This window comes from Pocillopora verrucosa, chromosome 3 (genome assembly GCF_036669915.1).
Source record: "Pocillopora verrucosa isolate sample1 chromosome 3, ASM3666991v2, whole genome shotgun sequence".
Taxonomy (NCBI): Eukaryota; Metazoa; Cnidaria; class Anthozoa; order Scleractinia; family Pocilloporidae; genus Pocillopora; species Pocillopora verrucosa.
The window spans coordinates 5,529,882-5,546,617 of record NC_089314.1 but is presented as its reverse complement, the minus strand read 5'-3'; the positions used below and the strand labels follow the sequence as shown (position 1 = coordinate 5,546,617).

General features: G+C 37.9%; 4 protein-coding genes across 12 annotated transcripts in view; 3 read left to right on the top strand and 1 right to left on the bottom strand.

Moving 5' to 3' along the window:
• LOC131798542 (adenosine receptor A1-like) overlaps positions 1 to 5,364 on the top strand; it is a 12,948-nt gene extending 7,584 nt beyond the window's left edge. For 2 of the 3 annotated variants that reach the window (XM_059116197.2, XM_059116203.2), the window contains exon 2: positions 4,121 to 5,364. In XM_059116197.2, coding sequence (XP_058972180.2) covers positions 4,148 to 5,044 — 897 coding nt within the window. In that variant the 5' untranslated portion in view covers positions 4,121 to 4,147 and the 3' untranslated portion in view covers positions 5,045 to 5,364. Of the gene's footprint in view, positions 1 to 2,304; positions 2,426 to 4,120 lie in introns of those variants that run through there. The other variant, XM_059116209.2, reaches the window with a different exon arrangement.
• Positions 1 to 12,241, bottom strand: part of LOC131798624 (5-hydroxytryptamine receptor 4-like) — a 27,045-nt gene extending 14,804 nt beyond the window's left edge. The window contains exon 1 of the mRNA XM_066163941.1: positions 12,102 to 12,241. The gene's annotated coding sequence lies outside the window, so the exon portion shown is untranslated. The remainder of the gene's footprint in view (positions 1 to 12,101) is intronic.
• LOC131798604 (neuromedin-K receptor-like) lies at positions 6,011 to 11,746 on the top strand. Of its 3 annotated transcripts, none has more exons than XM_059116306.2 (3): positions 6,011 to 6,134; positions 6,911 to 7,015; positions 9,893 to 11,744. In XM_059116306.2, exon 3 carries the CDS (start codon positions 9,913 to 9,915, stop codon positions 10,840 to 10,842), a length of 930 nt encoding a protein of 309 aa, XP_058972289.2. In that variant the 5' UTR covers positions 6,011 to 6,134; positions 6,911 to 7,015; positions 9,893 to 9,912; the 3' UTR covers positions 10,843 to 11,744. The 3 variants fall into 3 exon arrangements, with proteins under 3 accessions (XP_058972289.2, XP_058972280.2, XP_058972296.2); XM_059116297.2 differs by lacking the exon at positions 6,011 to 6,134 and adding an exon at positions 6,621 to 6,739; XM_059116313.2 differs by lacking the exons at positions 6,011 to 6,134; positions 6,911 to 7,015 and adding an exon at positions 7,997 to 8,730 and having other exon boundaries at positions 9,893 to 11,746.
• LOC131798311 (kappa-type opioid receptor) lies at positions 11,814 to 16,736 on the top strand. 5 transcript variants are annotated; one of them, XM_059115989.2, is made up of 2 exons: positions 11,814 to 12,111; positions 15,099 to 16,736. In XM_059115989.2, exon 2 carries the CDS (start codon positions 15,100 to 15,102, stop codon positions 16,009 to 16,011), a length of 912 nt encoding a protein of 303 aa, XP_058971972.2. In that variant the 5' UTR covers positions 11,814 to 12,111; position 15,099; the 3' UTR covers positions 16,012 to 16,736. The 5 variants fall into 5 exon arrangements, with proteins under 5 accessions (XP_058971972.2, XP_058971959.2, XP_066020037.1 ...); XM_059115976.2 differs by having other exon boundaries at positions 11,814 to 12,344; XM_066163940.1 differs by lacking the exon at positions 11,814 to 12,111 and adding an exon at positions 12,828 to 13,211.

Here is a 16,736-nt window from a genome sequence, read left to right as displayed (position 1 = left end):
ATGTTCGATAAATGTCTTACGCGTAAAGCTGCCCATGCATGAACAGGCATTAATGTGAAGAAAAAAGAAATGAAAAGAAAAGAAAAAAAACTTTACAACCTGTAAAAAAAGGTCCGATAAAAGCTAAGAAATTACAAACCTGGAAATGATTAGCGGGCGATTCCGATCGAAAAATATGTCTGAGTAACACCCTATTTCTGAGCGGCTTATAGCACTTCCACTGAACTGTATGCGTCACCTCATTTAGCGGCCGTTACTTCCCCTGCTCCGGTGGTTCATAGCCAGATTTTCAACACTGCATCGAGACGTTCATCTAACTCTCAGCTTTCTAGCGTATTCATTATGCAATCATTTGCGGATGAACTGAGCTTATGCTTTGGAGAATGCTACCATACCACTTTACACCACTCCTCTTTATCAATTAAGCTTGTTTCTTATTTAAACAAATCCGTTCGTCGGCGGATATCTGGTTAAGAATTGATTAAACATGTAAAATTAAGATTCCTTTTCTATCAAATGTTTTATTGATCTTAGACAATACAGCCGACGGTTAACTCTCTAATTAATTTCCTCTCCAAATATATCTCAACAAAGATCTCCTCGAATAAGTGATTAAATTTGGGTTTAAAGATTTCAATGACCGCCCTTAAGGAGATTGAAGTGTTGAAATAATGATACGGTCAATCTTATTATATTAACATTGAGAATTTTCCAGATCGTCGATAAGTAGTCTGTTGTTGTCAGGAAACGCATAAAGCTTTGCATAAAAAAAATAGCATAAAAATAGCCATGAAGATTGTGAGAGAGGTGTAAATATAAAGTAGATTGAAAGACATGTCAGTCCAAGACACGAGACTGATCAAAGGTAAATGAATATGCGCTATGATTGCGCAATAAATGCGCAAACTAATTTTCCGCTTATCATACAACCACGACTTTCGTCAAATTGGTAGTCCCTAAGCCATTCGATTTTTGCCTTTTAATCTGAATTCGCTTTGTTGATCTACTAAAGATTTTTCAAAGAAAAGAGACAGGGGAGGGGAGCAAAGAGTTGGCTCACATCACGACGTTTAGAAAACGAAATATGAATTCAAAAGCCTGAGGAGGATGATGTCAATATAAGTATAGCTTGGGATGAAGTACTGTTTAAGTTATCAAATCATGGATAACAAGTAAAAAAGTCACTGATTTATGGAAGTCATACTGGATGAGGCATTGAGCAAAATCACCCTGTCGGCTAATGAGAAACTGAAATTTGTTTCGTATAGCGCTTAAAACACTGAGTAGGATGGGGAGTTGCTTCGCAACGCTGCGACTCGAGCCAAACATGTCACACAAATTTTAAAATGCTTGTTCTTATTTCGAGGGTTAGTGTCAGGGTTTCTCCCTGGGTTCCCAAATTCACCCCCTCCCTCCTCCCCCCCCTCCTCTCCCCCTCCCTGCCTCTCATGGATATAAAACCGAAAAACAAAGACTTAAGCAAAAAAAAAAACATAAACAAAACGAAATGAACTTTCCAAATTCGGAGTTGATATGGAAAAAGGGAATGAAGAGCAAACTCGTTCAATTTCCTTCCGAAATCGAATTTAACGGATATAATCGTTTCACGGATATAAATATGCACTTATACGTTTAGCTGGCGACTCAACCGCCTCTCATGTTCGCTTTCTTTCCTTGTTCGCATTTTAATCTTGATCTTGTTTTCTAGACAATGTTTGCTTAAGGTTTCTCCGCTTCATGTTAACTTAGAAATGGTTTTTAATTTTTGTCAGTCAAAAGATGGTTTCGACAGACAGTACTGTATTTAGTCAGCTACTGTCTCGCTCCTAGGGTCTTGGCAACCTTTCATCACTAAGCTGATTACATCTGCCTTGTGGTTTGCGTGTGATATTGTTTGCCGTTGGAAAAAGTCAGGAAACGACTAGTAGTTTTTATATTGATTCCTTAATCCTTTTTACGATAGACATGTAGGAAAACGAGCAAATTGTGAGGCTTTTCTTAGAGGACGCTTTGTCGTAAGAAGGTTTATTCACCCATCACGAAAAGATACCGAAACTAATTATTTTTCGTGGTATCAATGCATTTTTGTCCTTGTCCTTTTTGCCGTCATCAGACAATAGTGAACTCAAGTCAGTGTCAACAATTTAGCAATTAAAGTGGTCAAATGACTGAATTTATGTCTCTACAAGACAAACTTTAGACTTTGGGATGGAAAACTGTTTGCTTAACTATTCCCTCAATGTTATCTTTTTTTCTCTGTCATAATTGTTTTGCATATTTTAAATTCAGCGATGTATAGTCGTACGAAATTGCGGAAATCGCGTCACCATTATTCAAGCCGTGAATGAGTAATTCCAAAAATTTATAAAATGATCAGTTTTCATGATATATGCTCCGAAAGGATAATATTCGACAGCCAGTCAGGGTAAGTTTGGATGCGCCTCATAAGAGACAAAAGTAACAGATTTTGGAGGTGAAACAGAGAACTATTCGCTCGTAGTTAGCGATAAATATTCGGAATGTTGTTTTTTTTCCCCAGCGCAAGTCCTATTGTGAGTTCTAGCTAGAGATGTGTACTTCGCTAAAAATGCTTCAATTCAATGACTCTTGCTTGTTTGAAGAAATGAAATAAGTGATTACTGCGCGAGGTAATTCCATGGAAAAACAACTCCATTCATAAGTGGACCAAAGTAATTCGATTTTTTTTCAGTCAGAATATCTCCTTTCCGCTCACACTTCCATTGGACGACAATAATTAACCAGGCAACTGAGTTTTACCAAGAGATTACTAAAAATAATGCTGTGGGTATAGGAACATTACTAACAACCCAAATGAGAGGGAGTCAGATTACCATTGCGGAAAAAGCCAAAAAATTCAATTCAATTTTTTGAATGCTTGTTTGCTTCTTTGTCTGTTTTTGAACCATAGAAAAAAAATAAACTTCGTCGAATCGAACGTGACTTTTAAGTGAACCTGGTAATGTTGTCATGCACAGAATCAGTTGTTAACATAGCAACGAATGAGTAATTGATTCATTCACGCATTTTCAATATTACCTTTTTCCCTTTTAGTGGTAAACCATGGAATATCAAATTATACTTTAAAAAAATGTGTAGTATTTCTTCAAGTTACTTAAGGATAGAGAAAATCAAGAAAAATTTAGTATTTTATCAGCTATGTTCTTCTTTAAGTTTCAATCCGGAGGTAAATGATAACTTGACTTCATCGCAAAGTTTCCTCGGCTAAAAATGATTGTTTGTTTTGAAGATATTAACGATTATAATAAGTCCCATTACTAAGAATTTTACCTTCATTTTGCCAAACAGTAATTAACACAATAGGTTAGGCAATTTAAATAGTTTAAGAAACACCATCGTAGACAATTAAATATTCCCACACGCTACTTTCTCATTTAAATCATTTTCTCTCAGCGGCTTGCTTTTGTGCCAAAGTGTCGATTGCGCAAGAAAGTGAGAGATGATTCCAACAGCGTTAATTTTTTTTGCTTGTCTTTGCCCCAAACTGCTTGTTTGAATGGTACTGTCAAGTTCTAATTTTTCTTTTCCTTCTATTTTTGCGACCTAGAAACCGGTAAGTTATCACCTCAAAGAAAACTTAAATATTTTCTCCACAAAAGGGTGCAATGTAGAATTAACATGATTTTTTTTCTTAAGTCAGGGTTTTAATAATCTAGTTAAATAGAGCTTAAATCCTGCTTTAGTAAAATCCTCCAGGAGGCCGGGTTAACAAGTATGTAGTGAATGATAACATGTTACTGTTGTGCGCCAAAGTCAGAATTTGACAGCAAGCAAATGATTGCAGCTTTATCCCGTGAATGGTACAGAAGGAAAAATATCGATATATCCTGATATATGCACTTGCTTATATGCATTAATTTATCATTCAACGCAGTAGTTACTGATCAAGGATGCTTTAGACGTACTCAATGTAATAACGGAAGCTACTTTTGCTGGGCGTCTTAATAATAATTTTGTAACCGAAATTAAATTTGTCATGAAAAGTTTATTTCGCGGCTATATTTTATGCTTCCTTGATTTTTCCGCACGCACACAATTTTTTTGAGTCGATTTATCTGATTTTTATTGTTGTCATTTGTAGTTCGTCTACAAAACGAGGTTCATCAAAATGAACAACTCCTCCATCTCCACTCAGAGAAATGAGAAAGAACCAAACATGAAGTTATCAGAATTAATGGCGTGGAGTTCTGCGTATGGATTTGTCGATGTTGTCATCCTTGTTGGCAATGTCCTTACCCTCACCGTTTTTTCTACAAACAAGAAGCTTCTTCGCATGCGTGCAAATTACTTCCTGATAAATCTGGCACTAGCGGATATGATGGTTGGTACGTTCGCTATACCCATGTACCTTTACCACTTAATTGCGGCATGGGAAAAGGGTCACAGCGTTTGGATGCAATATAGTTACAAGATTTACAAGGTGGTCGATGTTTTTGTTGGCTGCGCCTCCATATTTACCCTCACTGTTATAGCCTTGGAGCGAGCATTCTCAGTTTGTTTGCCTCATGTTCATCGTCACGTCAGAAACAACAGCTACTATGGACTTCTTGGCCTAATATGGCTGTTGTCTATTCTGGTCTCTTGTTTGCGATTCCTTTTTGAGGAAAAACTCCTCTCACTGCCGTTTTTTTTCTACTTCATGTTGGTTTCCTTTGCCGTCGCCCTCTCGATAATTTGCGTATCTTATGTGGTAATATGGTTCAAAATGAAATTTCGTTTCGCCAGGAGAGACAGCGTACATAAGCGGTCCGGTGAACATGACAAACGACTCGCTGTAATACTGTCTACAGTAACTGTTGTGTTTGTTCTCACCTGGATGCCATTTCAAGTCATAAACATTGTAACATTTTTCTGCATGTCTTGCCAGAAAATGCCCAACGAGATCGCTTACTTTGCAAAGTTTTTGCACTATGGCAACTCGTGCGTCAATCCTATTATTTACTCATTCTTGGTACCTGAGTTTAGGAAGACAGTTGTCAAAATTTGCAGCAAAATAAGAGCTTAATTTACATTGAAAGTTGAAATGAATAATACATAAAACTTAGTAATCGCGAAGCAATTTTTCAATTTTGCCGATATATATTTCCAGTTCCTGTCTGAAGATAAAGGGTATTGCAGTCTGGTACATGCAAACTATTGTAGGGGTGATATTTTAGTCAGTGAAACCACCAGTTCTAAACTAGACTCGACTCATGCTAGTTAGACGAAAAGTATTGAGTGTCCGTCTATTATTTTAACAGCGTGAATTCCATCAATTTTCATAGCTGGAGAAAAGTTAACATTATCGAAAATGAAAAAAATCATATCATAATTTCTTATGGTAGCCTACCTGCTGATTATTCAGAAAATAAATTTGGAATGATATTTGGATGGAGCCTTCGGCAGTGTCCTCTGGTTTTTATTGCTTGTCTGTGGAAAGGTTATTGCCACAGATATATATGCAGAGTATTCAACAACTTGACGGCCAAGTAAGAAGCCTCTTATCAACAGACACTTATCAAAGAAATAATTTTTAGACCAACCTTTCTGATTAACTAAGTTTTGTGTTTCTCTTGCCTAAATGTGGTTTCGAGTTACCGCTACCAATGTTTTAAATGGTTTGTTATCAATAGCTGAGACGGTAAAGAATTAAGCAGAAAACCGCGATTCGTTAACAATTATTTGGGATAGTTTTTAACAAAAAGATTCCCAGACATCACTTCTATGTCAATTGCTATAGAATGTCGAGGAAGGTTGGCCGAAGTTGATGACTTAGGGTCTTTTTAAATGGTCTCAAATACCTGAGATTACCCCCCCTTCCCCCCCCATAATTACATTTGCTTCCCCTCTTTCCTTGAAAATATTCAACCACCAAAAATGGCGCACTCGCCTGAGGGGGGAGGGGGGGGGAGAGACTATTCTGCAGAGCAAGCAACCCTATCAGGCGGGACAACTTTTCCTCATATACGAAACATTTCTGCTCGCCGGCCCGAGCCAGTCTTAGCAGAGACATCAGCGGAAGACTGAGTGAAAGGAGAGCTGTTACAACCCACAACTCCATATAAACGCGCTGTAAAGTTGTCTCACATTGTTTTTATTTCCCCTCATGGAAACAGGTAACGACTCTCTTTAGTTTAGTTAGAATGATTTGGTGTATTTTCATTTGGCAATAAAATGAAATAGCCGTTTCGTGAAGATTCAAAATTTTTTCAAAGATTAAATTTAAGAAACTCAAGAAAAATAATATGTTTCGACAGGTCATGTAATAAGATAGGTTAAGGGGACCAAAACTTGTGTTCTTTTAAACATGCTGGGGCCTATTACGTGTGGAGAAAACTTATTGAATATTTTGGCTGTCCTAAAAGCATTGCATTGAGGTTAAGACAACGGTTGCGTGGCTGCAGCTTAGTATTTTTCTCCTTCCACTTTTTTTTCTTTATCATTATCACACTTTTATTTATCCGTCTTAGATCCAACGAAACATGGTAACGCAAGCTGGCATTCGTAGGATCCTTTCCCACCCCTCCCATCTATTCTCGATATAATATTTTTACACACCATTGACGCCTTCTTATCTTAAAAATACATAAAATTAACATTTCAAAAATGCTTAAATAAACAAATTTTAGACGCCTACGTCGCCTTCACGGATAGCATGGTTTCAAGAATTCCTGCAAAATGCCAGAAATGACCTTTATACCGACGAAGAATTGCATCTCAGGTGAAACAAGAGATATTTATTGTTTCAGAAGGTTATGTGAGTGCCGTACAAGTCGACCTATTATACTAGTTGCCAAATTTGAGACTACATGCTGCTTTGTTGTTCATTGAAATACCTCTCAGGGTTCTGAATGATCACGCACTTGCTAATTTATTAACAAACAATCTACAGATGCTCATCGAAAATTTGCTGGACATTCTTTGAATTGCGAAGGCCGATGATCAAAACACTCAAGTCACGGATATTGCCGAACGTGTAAAATGCTCTAAAAGCGAGGTAAGAAGAAGATACTGAATGTTCCGTTCAAGTTCACTTGATAAGCAATTGTCACCCATGTAATGAGTTGTGAGCGACAAAATTACGCTGGCTCTAATACAATCGTGTAGTAAGTCTTACATTTACACTAAACTTACGCCTCGCTAATCATGTCATCTCTAGTATAATTCCTGCAAACCAAGAAATTCCTTTGACGCGGAACGTTTTACATGGCTAAACAACGCCAACGACGGAATCCAAATATGTCACATAAGGAGTCGGAACTTCATACAGTTTATTTCGCCTACCAAATGTTTCAAGAATTTCACTTATCACGTTCGAAAAGATAATCTACCTGCGGCATTTTGCTCAACGATTAAGAAGTAATCCTAAACAAAAGTAGATTTGGACCGGTTGTCTTGACAAGCTCTTCAATTAGTGCGTCACGGTTTATGTTTGAGTATCTTTGTTTTAACAAGGGTGAGGTGAGGTACTGTAAGGCTCCGAACTCGACGGAAATAATATCAAAGGTTAACTGTTTGCCACCCAGATCTTTAAATCACGAGCCTCTTTTAGTACAAACAGATAGTTTTCCACACCAATTTCAGAAATGTCCTATCTTGTCTTAAAAAATCCATTTCCTCATGTACCAATTGTAGACATCACTTAATTTATCGCAAATAAAGTTGCAGTTTCAAATTTCCTCAAAGCCTTTGTTTTAAGCTTTCGTTAGCGCTGCGACCAAGACTTGTAGCAACTGAAAATTCTAGCAAGCTTCTCCTTGCAATAAGATTGTGGATGTTCAACACCTCTCGGTCATTTTTAGTTAATTTTCTCCATTTTGACGATTTTATATTATGAAAATGTCATATCGTGGTTTACCACAAGCTGAAAGTAAATCTGTAAGTCACAAGTAACGGCTCATGATATCGTCACGTACGCGTAACACAGTCAGTATAAGACGTAATGAATTACGGAATCAGTGGACAGCCGCTGCACAGTGTGAGTTCAAACTGATTAAGTTAGTCGCCAGATCAGCAACAGTAAAGCAGTTTGAACGGAATGTGTAAGCAAGTTTAGGAGATTATTATTCACTTTTTTGGAAGGAAGAGAGGAGAACTTGACCAGGTCATCGACGTCAAAGAGTGTAATGTTCTTAGTCGAGCAATACAAGGAAAAACGTAGGGAGTAACTTGGAAGGTGATTTTTGCCGCTCGGTTATATCATCTCACACCTGCTTAGTTAAGACGCCAAAAAATGAAAGGAAAATCTTCGCTTGTGCCTTCATCGTAGTACTGCAACGACAGACCGAAGAGTTGATGTGATGATTTCTTACTAACGAGCGTGAGGACAGTTTTCTTGGGAATGTTAGCACGAGGTCGAGGCAATATGGGGCGCGTGCATCAGGGTCCATGCTAAACGAGATTGAGGGGCTGATGTTCCATACAAGGCTCACAAAAGCCCATGTATATAACAGTAAATGGTGGCGAATGCACTTCCGGGCACTTGAAGTCGAGGGGCTTCCGTAATGACGTATTTTCTATGACGCACGCAGATTTACATAGGGTTATTTCATGTGGAGTGTGAGCAAGCCTTAAAGAACTATTAAGGACGTCCGCAATGAAATTTGTCGAAAGATCCAATGACCGTAGGCTTTGTTGAAATCTCATGAAGGTTTTTGTCGCGTATGTTCTGAACAAAATTCAGGTTGGCAAGGTGCCCCATCTCGAAAACAGGTAGGCTGTCAAATCTTTCACTAGTCACGATATTAAATTTCATGAAGCAGAGAAGAATTTCGTATTTGTGTTTACTCGTTTGTCTTTCTAAAATCGCCCATGGTTCCCTGGTTTTCGTCTGCGCCTGTTTCGATCTCAACATAGAGAAGTTTTGAGATCTTAAGGATAAATGTATTTGTCACGGAAAATTCGTCTTCGTATTAAGCTTTTTTAAATATCAATGTTCAGGCAGATTATTTGCGACAAATGAGAGTATCTGTGATTTCATTTTAAAAATAAATAATATATAGTTATGGCCGCTTTCGATGAAATGATCTAACTGACAAAATTACGACCAAGAAAGAATTGACTCTACTTAAGACTACTTTGCCAATTAAAAAAAATATATTCCATGGCACACGATGTGCAGGCGGGTGTCACTAGTGTTCTTACCACGTATCCTGTGATTTATTACTGAACCGACGCATGGGACAACTATTTCATTTACATAATAATGAAGCAAAAGGTTTTCAATGGTGACTTCGTCTATGCATTTGTCCTACAATCGATCGTTAGTAAGAATCATCTAAACTTGTATAAAATTAGTAAAGCAATATTTTATAGAACGAACGTCTGTTTTCTATGGGTTTACCAGTGCAATAGACGGTAGGACTTTGACCAATCAGGGTGCTCGTAGTTTCTCAGTTTTTTGATAGTATTTTAATTATGACATGATTTACAGAGCCCAAAAGAAAGTACCTTTACCTGTTTATTGCACCCGCAAGTATGGATCCTTTTAGATAAAATATTTGAAATTACCCCCACATTATCATGACCACCTTCCTCGTCCAGGGACCCCCAACCGAAGGGCATGACCAATACGCTGGTGAATACTTCGTTCTCTTAACTCTAGTTCCCTCGTGGGGCGGAAGGTAGAGAGACCCTGACTATTCTTAAAAGGTGGTTTTACAACCTCTTATCCCATTCCCTTGCACTGAATCTCTCCTGGGCCCATTCAATGCAACATCAGGACATAAGTAGGTATGTAAATGAAACGTATTGAGCAGCAAAGCAAGTTCACTTATCCAGTATATTGCAACATGATCTCACCTCGAGCAACTAAAACGTTCCTTAAAACATTAACAGTTGACTGATGGTCTTGTTTTATGCTTTATTCCACCAGGACAAAACGCCACCATCTTAATGAACAACTCTTCTTCACAACATGAAGGTAATGAACAAGCAGCTGGTTCGCTGGTGGCGTGGAGCTTAGCATACGGATTGCTGGATGTCGTCGTAATACTTGGGAATGTCATAACGCTCCTTGTATTCTTTAGGAATAAAAAACTTTTGCGCACACGCGCAAATTACTTCCTAATAAATCTAGCTATAGCTGATATGATGGTTGGTACATTCGCCATACCCATGTACGTCTATCATTTGATTTCCGCGTTGTATAATGGTGAAGGCGTCTGGAAACAGTTCAGCTTTAAGATTTATACGGCAGTTGATGTTTTTGTCGGTTGTGCTTCAATTTACACATTAACATTCATCGCCTTGGAACGAGCATTCTCTGTTTGTTTACCTCAGATTCATCGCCATGCAAGAGTAAAGACTTATTATGGACTTCTAGGCTTGATATGGCTGCTGTCTATTTTGGTATCCTGTTTGCGGTTTCTGTATGAGACAGACCTCCTTAAATTGAAATTTTTCTTCTATGTTATGCTTGTTTTATTCTCTATCGCACTCTTGATAATCTGTATCTCTTACGCTGTAATATGGTTCAAAATGAAGTTCCGGTTCGCCAATAGAGAGGGAAACAAACGTAAGAGGGAACAGGACAAGCGACTCGCCATTTTGCTGTTTATAGTGACTGTGGTGTTCGGTCTCACGTGGATGCCATTTCAAATCATAAATATTTTGGCGTTTTTCTGCTACCCGTGTAGGAAAATGTCAATCGATGGTGTCAATTTTGCAAAGTTCTTGCACTATGGCAACTCTTGTGTTAATCCTATAATATACTCCTTTTTGGTTCCCGAGTTTAGGAAGACTGTTGCCAGTATTTTTAGAAAACTAAGAAACAATGACGAAACTGGAATTTCGACGTTTGAAATGCATTCGGCTAAAACGTAAGTAGGCACTTACTTAATCTAGGTCATTATACGCACAGATTTTACATAGTGATCGAGGGAGCTGGGGCGATTAACAGCTGCAATCTTTCAGTCCCGGGTTAGCATTTGCAAAGGCCAGACTGGATGTCAAGGTGTTGAAAAGTTTGTTCTCACAAGCAATTTGCTTTGTCTGGTTCTTAAGAAACGTCTCATATCTCCGGCGTACACTCCGTTGCAATGCAAACTTTAACTTTCCAACAGCGTCGGTTCTCCCAGACTTTTCTCGAATTGTCGATCAGGTAACTTGATGCCTTACCCTCACCTGAATGCGTCGTCAAGTTAAACGCTTACGCCCAGCTTAGAAAGCAAATTTCGCCTCAAGCTTTTACCTTCTTTATAGAATTGTTATTCAATACTTGAAAGTTAGACTTTGAGTCTCTTCATATATCATTGCTTAAGATGTCCCTGTCAAGTAAACAAATTGAATGTATCTCATCCACTATTTTTAGCTAAGTAATGATTGTTCTCGATGTAACTTCAACTTTGAACGTCTGAAGAATTCTTTTGACGAAAACACATTCAACAATTAGAAGCGAAAGCAGGTGAACAGAATCGTCCGAAAAATGCCGTTGGACCCGAATCAGTGAAGTGACAAGTTAATTTTATAATGAGTCTTTGTATTAACACGTAACGAATAGACCTTTAGAGCCATCCATCATGATTTATTCAAGATAATCAGCTGCAAAAAACTGTTTGACCTGCTACGAAATATGTTGTTAGACAAAGGCACGAGGGCTTACAGACAGCATTAGCTGCTGAGTTCGTCAGAAACACATTAAGGAAAGTAAAGGTTTCGAAAATGGATTCTGATAACCTTATCTTTCTATACGATACATTAGGCAAATTAACACCTAGCACAATGTAAATAAAGATTGTTATAAAAATGTGCGTTATGAAGTCATCCTTATCGAAGTGACAAATATGGTATTAATTAAAATCGACTTATTACACTAAATTGGTAAATATGAGAATCCCTGCTGGTTTTGTGTTTCTTTTCAAGTTTACGTTCCTTAATGAACTCTCAGCGGAGATTTCAGTGCTGGTTTTTCAGAATGATCCCAACCAGATATCTACCAGAAGTGCCCCAGTTTAAGAAAACTGACTGAGCGTTTCTAGCTTATCATTCTCTCAGAAGGTCAACACTCTTAGCTACCAAGGTGACAAAGCTGATGTCGTCATTCATATGGAACTAAATGATGCGAGTCGTACTTTTCTTCTTACCTATTGCATGGTGAGTGATCAGTCCCACTTATCTGGATCCTTTTGCAGAGATGCTGGAATTGCTTCACAGAGAACTCTAAACTTTTATCTGTCAATCCTGTAGGATTATATTTCTTGTTGCTTGATTTGCACCATTTTGGTTTCAATTCGTAAAGCAATCATTCCAACTGCGCGATAGAATGATCGGAACGGTGCAATATAACAAAGATTAATCGCATTAATGCCTACCTCAGAGCCTATCAGGTTAGTGTCTACAGTTTTAGTTTGTAAAATGTGCACTGTTTTTAACGATGATTGAGGTGATTTCCCAGTGAGATTGCTTGTTCTATTTTCAGAGAGGTAATTTTTGAGAATGTCATGATCACTGAATTTAGATGATCATGATGAGGTGCCTGGTTCTCAGACCAAGCAAAATAACGTTTACTTGACCCAAAAAATGGTATACGGCCACAATTTGATCTTATAATTTAGTGATTTATGTGGACTCGTAAAGTTGTCTTCATCTCTGACCTTCAATATCAGTTGCGTCTCAAAATTATGCCTTGATATTTTGATTTATTATGATCCAAGATCACGATATTTCCTAAGGAAACGATCTTGTTCTCTTTAAACCCCAAGAATGTTACTTTTCCTTTTAAATCTTCACTCTGTTACTTTAATGCAATTATGGCTGTTTTGTCGATTTTTTTTTCTTGAAGTGTGATCTACCACCACAGCCGGTTTTATAATCAACTTAGCTAAGTAAACAATCTTTTTAAAACAAATTTACAGACAGACAACCTTCTAAACTAAATCTTACAAACCCATCTTTCCGGTTGATTAGCAGATGAGTGAGTCGAGGCAGGAAATTGAAACAGCATTCCTGCCAAACGGACGAAACCGAACAAAATAGTATGACTCAGCGCGATTTGTTGACGTGTGAGTTAAGTGGCTATGACATACTTTAAGAAAATTCTTTTACTTTTTCTTTTCCCATGCCCCGCTCTGTTGAGGTTAAGGTTTCTTAGAGAAGTAATTAACCAGATATCGTAGAACGAACCTTTGAAACCAGATCTGTCGGTGATGGAGAGAAGATTTTACTAGTGCTTCAGCCATTCAGTGCAAAAATTTGTAGGTATGTTTTGGATAAGTATATTTTCAAACGTAAACTGACGTTTAAATTGCCATCATTCCACGCTCCAGTCCCACTTGTCACTCTCTTAAGTCAAGAAAAATAAGTGAACTCTCTTGATACAATATTTTCCTTAATCATTGTCATTTTCTCCATGTAGTTTGTTTCTCACATTTATCATGTTATGGATAACAGATTGTTTTATAGTTTTCTCTTTAAGAAAGATAATGAAAATAATGATGATAATAATAATGGTTATGTCTTCATCGTTCTGTCGTTTGACTTCAGTTGATTCAGTGGCATATGTTTACCTGAAGGCCACTGACAACACAACTGTTCCTTCGAAAGTTAGCCACCAGCCAAAATTATAGTGACTGAGACATTTTTACTAGTTATACGTGCGTAATGTTATTCATATCTACCTTACATTTCGTGGGATGTTTTAAATGAACCAGTGGAAGGAAGATAATTTTAAAATAAAACAGCCCCTGGTGTTCCTCTTATGTTAATCATATTAACGTTGATGTGATCCTCCACCTCAGCGGAAGGCGAGCTATGCAAGAATGAGCCGAATGGAGTTCAACATATCATCACTTTGCTTAATTTTAACCTTTTTAGAGAGCACTCTGTTCTATTTGGATAACCATTAAAACAGTAAGGCAAAAAACAAAACAGAACAAAACAAAAAAAGCCTCTGACAGTACAACATCAACGGAATTTTCCAGCGCGCCACGAGTTTTGAAATTCGGTGTAGAACTCACAGGACAAGTCGAGGGGAAGGAGTAACTGATCTCAAAACTGAAACTTAAAAGTATATGGCGGCTCGGCAAATTATTGTTAGACTTAATCGCGAAACCTGCAATTAATGCCAGTACTTTACCATTTAATGCAGCACTCTGCGTTACTGCTACTATAAAATGAGAAGTTTTTTTTAAATACAGGCTAACGTCTCAAAGGAAATCTTGACCTAGCTGTTTGTTACGTGCATGTATACGGATCTTCAAATTAGTATCCGGGCAAAGGTTATAGACGTAAGTATTCCGTTTAAACCGGGAATTTTCAGAGTCTCTCCGTGCAACTATTGAACAGTATGTCATCGCATTGGTCTTTGGCCTTTCTTTAGTTCTGGAAAATCATATGGGGTCTAAACAAAATCAGCTTGATCGGATCAAAGAGTGTCAGATTAACTTTGCCTGTAGAGGTTCTAACTCTGTAACACGCGATATTCTTGATAGTTATTTGCTATTGCTGAATAAATCCTTTGGATATACCTACAGGTAGATCATTATGTACTGTGTATGATTGTCGACCATTCAGTCAAAAATATCTTCGTTCTGTAGCTCTAAAAATACGAACCAGTATAGCCTTCCAGTAAAATCCTTTTTAATAGTATCGTATATTTAGATGAGACACCGGCGTGTTGTTTAACTTCCCAGTGAGGAAACAGCTGATAAATTTTAGATTTAAAAAGTGCAGAGGAATGTGTTGCACACAGCAACAGTACAATTTAATACTGAAGTGATGACTATTTGACTATTTAACGGCAAGAACTCGTAGATCTCCAAAATGAAAAACACAATTCTTAAAAGTCATCTAATGACGAAATGCGCATTTCCTCCTGTCTGTGAAACATTACTGAAAATCCGGTGGCCAATCAAAAAATGGAGCAACAGAGATACTTTAGAATAATGTTTTGGTGTGAATTAACTGTAATCAATTTTCAAAGTCAAGAGCCCTACAACTGAAGTAAACCAATTGATCCAATTTGGTCCTACGCTAAACAGTCTGGTGAAGGTCCCTTGTAATTGATTTAATTGTTTTATCAGTACTTTATGCTTGCCTCTGAATATAAGCCTCGCTCAAGTTGACTGCCATTTTCCTTACAGAATGAACATGTCAAACACAAACAACACGCAAAGAGATTGGAAACCAAGTACCCCAACTTATGGAGTTATCTTATGGTGCATAACGTACAGCCTCACAGCAGTTGGCATAATCTGCGCCAACGTGTTCGCCGTTTTCGTTTTCACAATGAAAAGGCTTTTGCGTAAGAGGAGCAATATTCTCCTATTGAATTTAGCCATCGCTGACTTGATGGTTGGAAGCATAGCGTTCCCAATGTACATTTATATTTTCTATAATTCGCACAAAAGCTTCTTATGGAGAGACATGATCACGAACCATGTGTACCTCGGCGTGGACGTCTTTTCAGGATTATCCTCGATGTTTATTTTAGCAATGATTGCCTTAGAAAGGGCGTATTCTGTCTACCGACCTCTAAAGCACCGCTGTGTTTCTAGGAGGTCAAGGCTCTATTGGTTGTCTGCAGCTTGTGTTTGGGTAACATCGGGAGTCCTTACTTCCATGAAGATTCTAACATCACTTGGAGTTCTGACCTTCTCATATGACAAACATGTTATCTTCATATTCGTGTCCATCGCCTTGATGACCATAATAGCCGCCCACGCTTCTATCTGGACCAAAATCACAAGACGAAAAGAGAACCTCGATTTCATAGTCAAAGAAAAATCCATTGCCCTAGCAATGCTTATAGTAACTGTGGCCTTTATTGTGATGTGGCTGCCGTTTTATCTGCTTAATGTAATTTACAGTTTTGATCAAAAAGCTTTGAAATCCGTCCCCTTAAATTTCTTTTACTTTGCTAAACTATTGCAGTATGGGAACTCTGTCGTGAATCCAGTAATATATACATTGAAGCTTCCACAATTCCGTAGGGCTCTGCGAAAATTACAAAGCTTCAAAAGCTCTGTAAGAACAGACAAAGACTTACCACTGTAATAGCATCAGTATATTTGCAGGAGTCTTTTAAGATAAACTCATTGAGATAAAATCGAAAACTCCAATCTCACTCAATCAGACGTACCACTGTAATAGGGAATAAAACTGTAATTTAAGATAGCAGGTAATTTAGAGTTAACAACTGAGTTGAAAACGTAAATTAGTCAATCGCTCTGACGAAGGGCTAACGCTCGAAACGTCATTTTTTTTACCCTTTACGGTGGCTAATTTACGTTTTCAACTCAGTTGTTAACACTAAATTACCTGCTATACTCTCCCACCGACGCAGCACCACAGTTTCTTTAGAAACTTACCCCTTTATTCATTTATCTTTTAAGATACACTCAATGAGACAAAATCTAACGCATTAATCTCACTCTTTGCAAGTAACGTAAAACTCCCAAAGAACTGATAGGTTACCAGCGTGAGAAAATGTACATTTCATGGTCTTGCTTACCCTATTTCACGATTCATTGGGCCGTTTCGTTGATTGGAACTCCTCGATAAAACGACATCCCAGGTATGGAATTGTCCACCCTTTTCGCTATTGGGTATGTTGATAGGAACAGATAGCCTACTTGTAGTTGTTCCCTCCCCCTTCCCCCCCCCCCCTCCTTAGGGTGAAACGGAAGCGAGGGGCGGTTTACGAAATACTACTGTTAATAGATCTCTTTGTAATTTACATTAAAGGACTGCAATTATTGGAATATCTCGAGTTCTGCCAA